This window comes from Corvus hawaiiensis, chromosome 4 (genome assembly GCF_020740725.1).
Source record: "Corvus hawaiiensis isolate bCorHaw1 chromosome 4, bCorHaw1.pri.cur, whole genome shotgun sequence".
NCBI lineage: Eukaryota > Metazoa > Chordata > Aves > Passeriformes > Corvidae > Corvus > Corvus hawaiiensis.
In genome coordinates, this window is record NC_063216.1 from 25,162,976 (window position 1) to 25,175,401 (window position 12,426).

Below are 12,426 nucleotides of genomic sequence, written 5' to 3' on the forward strand. Positions count from 1 at the left end.
CTGAATGACTCCTGCTCTTGGGTACCCACCCAGAATATGGCAGTCTTGTATATTTAGTAAACTACAGGTTCTTAGCTTTAATTGTGTATTATTCATGTCTTGCTAATATTGGATTCCCCAGGCTATTCATGCACAGCTTGCATGATGATCAAATTTTTGTTTAATTTAACAGAAAGCCTTTCCTTTAGGACTATCAGAATGAGGCTTTAATGACAAAACACACCGCTTTCCTAGTTCTTTACTGATACAAAAAACTGATCTTTTGACTTCAAATACATATAGAAAAATGATAATCCAAAGGATTACTGAGCAACAGACTGACATGATTAGGAAGGGATTAGAGAACACAATTAAAACAATGTATGGTATCACGAAAAACCTAGCCAGAAATAAAAGAAAAATCCTGCTAAGAGACTTCACAGCACTTCCAGTCGTTTTGGTACTATTTGTGAGCATTACCTTACTTTTTTCAAAGAAGAGTATAATTCAATTACCGTATTCTGTTGCCATTTTCTGCACCTCTAAAGAGACTATCTCATTTGCAGTAGCAATTTTACCATTACAATAATAATAAGGAATTTCAAACGCTTCATTTCACAGAGTACGTGTACTACTGTTTCCTGACGTCTATTCTGAGCTATTCTTGCACTTAAGAGAGCTTTTTGTGATGCTCACAGCTGAAGTGAAATAGCAAATAGATTAAAAAGATGATAGGTCTTATTTTGAATCCTGATTCTGCAAACTATACTGCATTTGTGAAGCCTTAATCCTCATGCTGTTCTAATCTTTGTATGAGAAAAGTATAATTTTGTTTGCAAATTGTAATAGGAAGTGAAATTAATTTGCTGCTCACCAGTTTCTCATCAACATTCTAAAAATCCCAGTGAAATTAATATATTAAACATGGGAGTGGGAGATAATTTTGCCAATTTAAACATCACAGATTAAGAAAAGGTGTACAGTAATGCTATAAAAATCAAAATATTGATCTACATTTGTTAAAAGAAGAATCTTCCCCTACGTCAAACAGCATAATAAAGCTGAGAAACAATCCTGGCTATATAATTACTCTAAAAAGAAGCTGGAGTCATTCAGTAGCTCACTAGAACGATCATTTTCAAAGTGCTACACAGGAAAAGAAAACACCTATGCTATGAAACACTACTGACTCCAAATTTTAAAGCTGCATCTAGCTGTACTTTATAAATGAGATTATCACCTTTCATACACGCTCACAGCACAATTGAGGTGGTCACAGAGTCCTTCAGAATGGAAAATTACACACACTTCAAATGACCTGCCTGTACTTCTACTTAGGGATTTTTCTGAAGCAGAGGCAAAGAAAGAGCAGACAGTAAGAATGGCCAAACAAGAGCACTCCAAGAGTTACTCAGCATCAGGTTACAGACAGTAGCTTGTAAGGCAAACCACTTGGAGCTTCTGGCTGGTCTAGCTCATAAGCAGAATGAAAATGGTACAAGAAGTTGCAGGAGGAGCTTTAGGATGACCCACAACTTAAATGAGGTGAATGAGCTGATAAAAGCAAGAATCAAAGAAAGTGCTCCATGCTGACTCAAAAGCACAGAGATGTGAATCAGCCAGAGCCCTAATTAGGCAGATTATAAAGGAAGGTTTGAAAGAATCTTCTGGCAGGTTGAGAGAAGGAAAAGACTTAATGAATTTTAATACCAAAAGTCATCATTTTATCTGCAAGATTATAAAATATGGCTGCTTTGATAACAAGAGACAAGAACATCTCAGGATGTCCCTTTCAATTGTACGTTTTGAGCAGTACAAAAAGCACACAATTTGTCTCCGACAGAATTGCTGCTAACATTTCTTACCCGCACATACAGTGAAGTAATTCACTGTTACTGGGCCGTGTTTAAAAAATCAAGTAGGTGGAACACTGTGAAGAGGCTGACTTGACTACAGTTAAAATTGGTTTAGGGAGTCCAGCTTTTGAGTACTTGAAAAAATTCTCTGGAATCCAAGCACTCTTTTGTGCCACCTCCCATATTATCCTCATGGCTGGAATACATGAAATGTGGTAAGAGCTTTTTGCCTTCTTAACACTAGGTAGCAGAGTTTGCAAACCCTCTAAGTTCCTAAAATGCTCCTTTCACGTAGGAATCAAACCCCTTTCCACATCATAGATTACTTATTCCTTGTTCTTCCAGATGTCAAGGTTTTCCCTGTTTTATCAGTGTCGTACTTCTTTCTTCACTCAAGCTCCTCTTTAATCATATCTGAGAGCATTCTTTTTTTCCCCCCTCACTTCCACCATTCCCTAAAGTATCTCTTTTTACACCTCTTCCCCAAGTCCTTTCAACACAAGTTATATTTTTCTTCCCTTCCTGAGAAAGAGGTTTGGCTGTGCCTTTTGATTCTTTTCTCCAAATAACTTCCTTCTGTTTGCTCTTGCCTCTCATAATGAATGCTGTGTGAAAGTTTGCACCTTTTTCTTTCCCACAATATGGGGTTTGCTCTCTCAACCATGCAATGGACTTTGCCCCTTACTGAAGTACTTAATTTCCCCATTACACTTTTCCATCACTTATTGTTTCCAAGCCCAGATTATTTCAGTCTGTCAATATATTTCCCTTTTTCAAATTTTACTTAATTTTACCCATGTAACATTTCTTCCCCAGTTCAGTGATCTAAACAGCGTACCAACAATTGCTTATTTACAGGGAAAATATTTAGGATACTAAACACTAAGGATACTGCCGTGACTAAATACTACAACTCCCTCGTGCCTGAAGGCCTCACAATAATAATGAATCCCATTTTATAACTCCCTGTTTTATAACTGAAATAATGAAGACATAACTGAAATTATAGAAGTACCTTGACCAGTAGGTTATGCAATCTGACCACTGTGGACGGTTGGAGGCCGCTGGGGACACAAGCAGCTCTTGGCTGGTTGGCCGGGTGGCCACTGGTTCAGCCCATTGGGATCGACCACGTGGACCTTCAACTCTGTGTAAGTAAAGGAGGACTCCATAAAAGGGGGCTGTTGTGCATGAGCCCAGTGTGTCTTGTCGCTTGTCTGGCTCCGAAACTGTGACACTCGGGCATCAGATAAGCACAGATCGCAAGTATCTCAAGAAATTTTAATTTTTAAGGATCCTGCAATTCATTTAAAAATGATCTTAAAGTCCAGTAACTCCAATAAATGCTTGAAATGTCAGTTGAGTTGATTCAGATGGCAGTACTAACAGAAATAAAAAAATTTGCATCTACAGCTGCATCAAAAATAAATAACCATTATCAAAAAAAATTCAGTTACATCTATTCCCTTTTAAACAATTTAATAATATTTCCTGCAATGCTACATACAAGAAACTATTTTAAATAACATTAATACAAACTAAGAAAAGTCAGAGAACCTGAAGCTAGAAAGATTTCATCTTTCTCTCACATAATAAAAGACATAATACATAGGATTCATTCAAACAACTATATTATAATAACTGTAAGAAAACGCTTAAATAAAAAGGTTTAAATGAGGGAGCTAAAATTCAGGCATCTAAATCCATGTGTAGGCACTGAGTAGCTGGTTTAATTTTCAAAGTTGCGAACACTTTGAACTTCTAAAGAGTTTAAGGTGACCAACACATATAGAAGTCCCATTAACACTTATCCACATCATCTACTCATCAAATATAGGTCCATCAAATTAAAAGCCATTTGTATGAAGAAAGCACATGACTAATGTTTACAGGATTAAACCATATGCTGATAAATTGATTCAGTTGTCTAATTTAAATATCAAGATTTAAAACTTTCAATCACAACATCTAAAATACGATTTGTTTATTTAATTATGCATTTAGGATGTATGCTATAGTCTTTTAAAACATCTGCTGTGAGGAACTCCCAGTAGATTTTAAAATAGAGTAATTAGTACCTTTTTTTTTTCAAAGTGGCAATCAGAGTCCTCATGATCAATGTATTATTTGAAATATTCATGTCTACAAATAAGAGAAATCATTGAGAAGCCATAATTTTCCTTATTGACCATATTATTTCCACAGCTTGAAAGCAGATCCCCTGTTAGAAGAGATTTCTGCTTAGAAATTGGTGACATAGCTCTGGAATTTGAGAAGTTTATGTAACTTCCTAAGTGCCTAAAAAAGAAACTTCATCTCTTATACTGCAAGTTTCAAGCAGGGATCAGTATATACAGTTAAATCAACACCTCTAAATACTTCATTAAAATCAGGATACTGGCCACCACAACACCATTAATATCAGTTAGTTAAATATCTTTTCAGTTGCTAAATGAACATATACTTTTCAACACAAGGAATTTTAATCGTTTACCCATTATTATTGACCAGGTCAGTGTCACATTATTATTTGCCTTTACTATTTTTGTTCTAATAAATCTCAACTGCAAAATAATTAGGTTGCTCACTTTAGCACAAAGAAAATGGGCTCAGTCCTGCAGACACTTTTCAAGTGTCTAATTTTATAAATGCTGATTGTCATATTCCTATACAGAAAATAAAGCCTGGGAAACAATGTGTGGACCATAACAGTCATTACTTGTATCAAGTCTGTAATGGTCAGAGAGCTACAGCACTGAAATTGCAAGGTAAGAACGTATCATCAACTCTTTAGGCAATGCCTAAGAAAATGAATTAATCTGAGGTCTACTATCCACTCTTGTGGCAAAATAAAAAATATACCCATTTTGTCCCTCGGAGGGAAAGACAAGGCAAGCCACTAATTGGATCTTACCCTTTTCTTCACCACCACTCAATGAGCAATTAGAGATTGTTCTGGTTTGCAATACAGGTAAGGAACTGTTCTTTTAAAAGAAGAGATCTTTAAAAAATTTAAAACTTGATAAAGGATTCATCTGCCCTTCATTGCGTCTACTCAGATATCTTCAGCTACCAGCAATTCACCTTGGTTTCAGAGTAAAGGTCTCAGGTATCATAGTTCCATCCAAGTTTTTAAAAGCAAACCAAACTAAAATCATTAAGGCTGTTTTAGGTCTGTGTCAACTGGTTTTACTTAGACCAAATGGAACAAACACTTTGAGGACCCTCAAGTGGAGTGATCTGTCTTGTCAGTATTCCAGGAAAAGTCATTGCATCCTTTGAAATAATTAGTCACCAACATCACCATCTCTGTCACCTATGAGCCACAGAAAATGAAAACCTATAGCTAATAAGGCAGTTCCAAGAAGATCTCCCAGTGCAGTAAGATAAGGGATAGAAAAACTGTCAGGGTCTTTTCCTTTTTTCCAGAAGTGGTGCACCATCCAGTCAGCAATCCACAACAGAGTAAACACCTACACAACATCAAACAAACAAAATCTGTATCATTATCATGTAAGTTACATCAAAAGGAATTCAACAGCCAACATTACTGTCTCCATACTAGGCAGAACTGTAGTATACCGTTGCTTTTGAAAAATATAAATAATTAGTAAGAATGAATTTCAGACTAAAGCTGCCCACAAGCAGAGAGAGGAACACTTAGCCAACTTCTCTCAATCACATGCAGAGCTGGAAGGAACATACTGAATTACTGACAGCATTTTTCACCCAGTCTATGCTTGAGGACTTCTGAAAATGGCAAGAAAAACCAAAAAAAGTTCCACCAAACATGCAACTGCACTTCTCACATAACTCATCATTCTGTACAGAGAGAGCATAAGTGGGGCTTTGAGATAATTCAGAATCAAATCATGTTGCCTCACAGGAATAGGCTCAACCTAGGCATAACTCCTGTTTCCACAGGTCTAACACTGACCTGAAATCAGATGTGATGTAAAGAACAACAGGTCAAATTAAGAACAGTTTCATCTGGGTTGTGTGAACTGCAAAAACTGGCCTAGAACCTACTTTTATGCCTGAAATACCACCTTCAGCCCTTCTGTAATAAGGCACACCTGCAATATAAATTATGAAATTGTCACTCCAGGCTGAATTTGTCCCAAAGTAAAAGATTTAATTCCCAGCTGTGAATGTCTGAACATTTGAGAGGCTTGATCTTCATACCAAAGGTATGCATAATCATTAACCCAATTTGAGAAAAAAATAATCCTTTTAATGTTGCACAGCTGTATGATAAGAGATTTTGGTTTAGTGGAATCAAGTGGTGTGGAATGGCACAAGATGAATGGAGAAAGGACCACTAACTGAGTTTCATTTCTTCTTGTAGCTTCTAAGGAGCTGCTTAAGTTGAAATAAATTCTGCATTTTCGGTATTTTTAGTTAATCAGATATTTAAGAAGGGTAAAATCAAGACATTTACTACCATAATTAATTTTTAAGAACTGTACTCACTACATTTAAAATAATGTAGATATCAAAATAATGCAGTATCAAAAGTAGTAAAAAGGACAACATTAATATTTTATTTAGTAAATTATCAATTACTGGCATCAAAAGCATACTTATAAATACATACATTCATTCACTGAAATATTGATCAGATGGTTGCAAGACAGTTCTCCACTATAAGTATAGCAAAATGAATGTCATACAAAAAATTAATCTTTGCTTTGCAAAAGTGTATGTTAAAATACAAGCCTGAATTTGTAATTAAAAAGAAAAAAAAGAGAAAGGAGGAGTATTTGCTTAATGAAAAATGCATGGCTTATTTATATAAATGTATCTTCTGAAAAGGGAACTCTGTAGTCTAAGCTAATTATGCAAGTCCTAGGTGTGCTGACTGGAATCCAAACAAATATATTTAAAACAGATGTTTTCTTTGGAAGACTATCAGATTCCTTGAGTCAGCTCCTTCTTCTTACAGAGACAAAAAGAGGCCTGTTTATAAGAGATCCTGTACATTCCCATCTCCTACAGGATGTGCTCAGAAGACGCTGCAGAGCCCCACATCTACAATAGTTATGCATGTTCCATTGGAAGATGAGAGCATTCATTCCAAGAAAAATATATACTGCATTTATATAACACAACCAATTAGACATAACATACACAGTCCAATTTAGATGACAGTATACACTTTTGACTCTTAAAAATCATGACATGAAAGCCTTTCAGTCGTCTATATATTTTCCACTCTGAAATAACTGACTTTAGACTACAGTGAAATATTGGCAGTTTGGAAACTAAGCTTTTGTGAACCTTCCCAAATAATTATTTTTGCTGTGTTAACTTATGGGTGCACAACAAACAGTGCAAATCATAAGAAGCCTGGCTTCTGCAAGTCATAAGAGAAAGTTATAATATATTATATTAACTGATACAAGTCACAGTATGTAATGGCAATTGTAACTTAGTGCTTACAGAGTGAGTTACCAGACTGCAGCTCACCAGCCTTCACTTATTTTGGGGAAGGAATAATGCTATCATGCATCATGCATTTGCATGGCTAGAAACTCACTAACAGTCTTTGGAAATGGTTCCCTATTTGCCCACGTTAGTTTGTAATGCAAGACAGAATCAATGTGACTAAGTCTTCGAGAAGATTTTGCTTCTCATCACTGTTAAGAGAAGGCAATCAAAGTCATCAATCAATGATTATTTTGGAAACAGAAAAAAAGAAAAGGAGTGTCCTACTATGAGTTTGCTGAATTTTTGAAAGACAGTCTTGAATTCAAAGTGGTAAGTGACTCACAAAGATCTGACAGATAAAAAAAAAAAGGCGTCAAAGAGATGTTACAAGACGACACTTCAGGATTTGTGAGATTTATTTATCAGTGACAGATACTTCTGTCAGTAAATTGATGCAGATGGCACAGCAGCACAAACACTGTGCATTTCTGCCCTGCACTCATGCTATGAAGAAGAAAGACTTCCTTCTTTCAACTGAAAACCAGCTGGTTTTGAGGGAAAAAATAAAGGGATGAACATCACAGAAAAGCCTAATAATACAGTACCAAAACGATCTGTTTAGCATGAAATGCTGTAGAAAATTGATAAGAAAAGCTTGTAAATACATGCAGCACTGTTCAAGATGTGAGCTGAAATTATTTAGTTTAGAAATTATTTAATAGAGAGTTTTCTGAAAAAAAGCAGATGAGTAGTAGTAGAATTACGAAAGAAAACTCTAGGAATTCTTCCAGACTGAAGGATAAAATAACTGCAGGGTTTAAGAAAAGTAAAAAAGAACTAAATATCTATCTATGTAAAAAGATCTGTCTAAGAAAACGGAGACACTCAATAGTCACTGATCAAGAAAAAAAAAAGCCCCAGAGACAGGATTGCAAAAATACAAGCAAAATTCCAGATGTTTCAATGGTTTAAAAGGAAAATCATGCTATATTATTATCATCATTACAGGGAGAAAGTCACCATCAAAAGAGAGAAAAATGAAACTAAAGGCATGATCAGATTTAGACTGCATTTCTAAAAATGACCTCGGTCTCACTGTCAAAAATGTCCTCAGAAGCAGCAGAATACAGCAATAAGAGTAGGAGGGAGGGGAAAAGCTTGAAAAATCCTAATGATGAAGAATATAAGTACTCATATTATTTTGTACAACAAAGGACAGAAATAGAGAGTAATTCTTGATAGTGAACTTTCTGACTCAATTTATGAATTTCAGATTGGAAGTGAAATTGAAGATGAATACTCAAATATGAGTGAGCTTTACTATTTTGAAAGTTCAAATCTTATGCCTGCAAGACTAGAAATGGGAACATTACACACTACAAAGCAGGTTTTTTCCCTTTTTTATTGTGCACAAAATTTACTTTCATTCTTTCAAGGTCTTTAGATACAAATAACAAGGAAAAGCTAGGTGAAGAAAAGTTATTTTTGATCTTTTGCATGTAGTATATCTGCATTTTCTCATGGAATTAATTTCTTATGGGAAAAGAATTTCCCCTAAAATGAGCAAAGAATGAAACTCTGTTATTTAAAATAAAAATACATAACTCCTTCCAAACATTCCTAATATCGTCTAGGCTTCCTATAGCCTAATTAATAAGTTGCAGGATGCTATAATATTTTTATTGTTTCTTTCATCTGGCACGTCCATATTTCATCAGTGGATGCATGTCAAATTCAGTGATGAAAGTGTAATATTCAAATTAATAACTTCTGTAAAGCAGAATAGAATTGTTCACTTTTATATTAGTTTGTACATTAGTTGCTGTGATAAGTGAATTCCAACACCAAGCTGGAAGATTAAAGTTTGGGTTATGTAATTTCATATGCTTTTCCAGGTGGGCATTATCAAGATTCAACTATAAGTTCAGTATGTAGAACGAAGACCTTTTAGCAGTTTATTTATCATGCCTTGGACAGGACACCCTGCCTGTTGCTAGTACTGATGATTCCACCTTAAATTGTTTCCATCTGAAGGTGCATTACAAAATAGTTGCATTAGGAAACATAGATGTAAATAAACTGAGGGAACCTCTTTTCAAATGTATTTTAAGTCTCCTTTACTTTCAAAATTATATTGACTCAAAATTTACACATAACTATGAAAAGATCCTGAAATTACTGCATAAGAACTATGAAATTCAAAGGTAAGTTTATTTATTTGGTCTTTTAATTATGAGTAAAAAATCCCATTTAAGAATCTCTAAAGACTACTGTGTTCTGACTCTCTCATTCTCGCCAGAGTAATGATTTAGGTCTTCTAGTGGCTTTGACCCTTCATTAAGTTAATTTTCAAATTACACATTACATGTCTCCAATTTTAAATGGCTTTTGATGAAGTAGTACCTGTAAAGTGCTTGTAATAGGTCTACGCTGAACTTGTTGACTTTCCATTGTCTAGAGCCAGAAATCTGTAGTCAGTGAACTCTCAGAGTAGGGTCTCACACACATCTTTCAAAAGACATTTTTCTGCACTGTTTTCTCAGGTAGCATATCTAGCGTGGATCATGTCCAGAGGGGACAAGTAATTATTTCCTCCAAACATACAGAGATTTCCTTCAATCCTGACTGCAAGAAAACCACTGAACAGCAAGTTTTTTCTTGCTGCTGTTGTTTGTGTTGTAGCTAAGTGGTATTAGCTCCTCTAAGATATCCAAGTACCCAGACAGCACAGCATACATTGATGTCAGACTGAGACCTCATTGAAGTAAAAAAGAGAATACCAATTTAACTGAAGTTGTTTCTGAGTCAATTTGATTATATTGATGTAATTTTGTGGGAAGAAACATTTTTTAAACTTCAGTTTGAATCAAGTTTTTCAGACTGTCATCTTGATTTCTTTGTAGCTTTGCCAGACATCCTGGTTTGACCAAAACAATCCTAATTTCAGGCTGTTTCTCAGCTATCTGCAGGGATGGGTAACCCAGACCAGTAAGTGCTCTGGCATGCTCAGCCTGCAGTAGCTGCAGCACAACTCAGTGTGTCATGCTACGTACACAAGCACTTTGAGCTCAGCCTTCTAGAGCCAAAAGTGATAGATCCCTGCTATGACTTGGTAGGAGCCGGGCTTCTACCACAGACAGCAACATGGCTGGAAAGGAAGGAGCTGCTGATAGCCCCAGTCAGACCCCAGTGAGTCCAGCAAGTCTGCTTGTCATGCTGCAATGAGAAAGCACCGAGCATAGAGAACTGTCCAGATTTGGGCTTGAGTTTCCATATTTCCTTGAAATACGGTCTCTTTAGCAGTTATACGCTCCATCTTTCGGAAATAACCTTTCCTGTTAGAAAAAGCAATATTTAAAATGCATCAATATTTTGCCTATAAACACAACCTTCCTTTTTTCTCTGTAATGTACAGTATATCCCATGAGTTATGTTTCCACATTAAAGAGGCCCATACCATCATTAGAATCCTCACACTGGTGAGAAATCCAAGACATTTTTGATGTGAGCAGGAAGTCGTTATGAGCACCGCTGAATTCTTGGTTTTCTATTGCCCCAAACAGCACTGAAGCACTGCAAAAGTGACTTTACAGCTGTACACATCTGACCTTCATCAGGTAAGAAGAATTTTGGAATTACTTAGAATTATTTGCTTGGTAATAGCTCTGGGAATCTCCTATTGTTTGTTTATTCCCTGAGACTAACTGTGTGTTCAGATTTGGTCAGTAGGTGTGAAAATTCCTGGGAGGGCGTTTTACTGGCTCAGTGAGAACATGCAGAACAGAGACCGCCTTTGAGTGCTCCGAGCCGTGTGCCAGGACTGACAGCTTGGCAATTCCAGCACTGCTCTCCTTCTGCTCCAGGCTGACAAGACAGGGGATGAAACTCTGCTTGGTGCACAGCCTCATACAGTAAAAAATACTTGTGCCTTTGTGAGGAATAAGAGGAGGACTGTTTTCCAATTAATATAATCTTTGTTGGTCAAATGCCACATCGTAACTGCACACAGTGTGCTGGTGCATGTTTGTGGTTTGCTTTGTAAGATTTTCAAGGAAAGAGTATTCCTCTTAAACAGAGGCCACTCAGCAAATCCAAAGCACACTTAAAATCATTATACTGGGTTTGATTAGGCACACTGGCTTGCCCCAATACTGTACAGTGCATTGTGTGAAGTACCCTACATACTTACAGAGTATACCATCCCCATAGCACTTTTTATTGTATTTTCCTCTGGTGCTGCCATTTGTAAACGCAGAAGAGGCTCTTCACTACAGAGCTAATTCAGATCTCTTAAACTTCAGCCTAAAAGTTTTACCTGAATGCAGATTAATAGAAACATTTGTGCAGTTTTCCCTCCCTTTATGGAAAAATAATTGTGAAATCTCCGCCCCTCTAAAGATAAAGGGAGTACAGCCTTGGATGTCACTACAATCAATTTATGAATTTAACTGAAGAACATTTCAAGAATATATATTTATTTAAATAGAAACAGCTGTACTATTAAGGGTAGGAAAATGAAAATGAAAATGAAATAAAATGTTTTCTGGGGTTTCCTAAGCTTAGAAACCTGGAACTGTTTTGTTCATAGAGAATCAAAAAGAATGCAAATCATAGCTCTGGCTATTCGTGTTACTTAAAATATCTAACTGTAATGATTTTTAGAAAAAACTACATATTCAGTGAAACTGTACTTTGTTTTATTAACGGCATATTTTCAGTCAATAACAACTGAATTATACTATTGATAATACATCATGGCATATTAATTATTTAGTTCCCATAAAAATTTCATTTAAATGACGTGCTGTGGGGAAAATATTTAAGAAAATCTCAGAACAGGTAGGGAGAAGAGATGAAAGAAGTTGGCAGGCCTGGGTGGTGAAAAATCAGCAAACAATATAAGCATCAGATTTGGATGAAAATGAAACTAACTCTCTGACTGGAACTTCAGCAATACTGCATAGAGCTTTCAATGCAAATAAATTCCATTTTTATCACTTTGGGATGGATAGTGACGATTACAGGCAATTTGAAACAGTCTTGTTAAAATGCCAAATGGAAGTCATATGTAGTTAGTTAGTCATATGTATAAGTTAGTTTTACTGTAGAAATAATGTGGAATAGCATAAACTGAAAGAGAGAGAGAAATATAAAAGCAATA

The 12,426-nt window shown here is 35.9% G+C and overlaps 1 protein-coding gene across 5 annotated transcripts in view; it reads right to left on the reverse strand.

The window, feature by feature from the left end:
- SLC41A2 (solute carrier family 41 member 2) overlaps positions 1-12,426 on the reverse strand; it is a 65,154-nt gene that overhangs the window by 16,664 nt on the left and 36,064 nt on the right. For 3 of the 5 annotated variants that reach the window (XM_048300450.1, XM_048300449.1, XM_048300451.1), the window contains one exon: positions 3,103-5,308. The exons of 1 other annotated variant lie outside the window; for it this stretch is intronic. In XM_048300450.1, the coding sequence (XP_048156407.1) occupies positions 5,123-5,308 (186 nt within the window). In that variant the 3' untranslated portion in view covers positions 3,103-5,122. Of the gene's footprint in view, positions 1-2,533; positions 2,546-3,102; positions 5,309-12,426 lie in introns of those variants that run through there. One more of the 5 variants, XM_048300454.1, reaches the window with a different exon arrangement.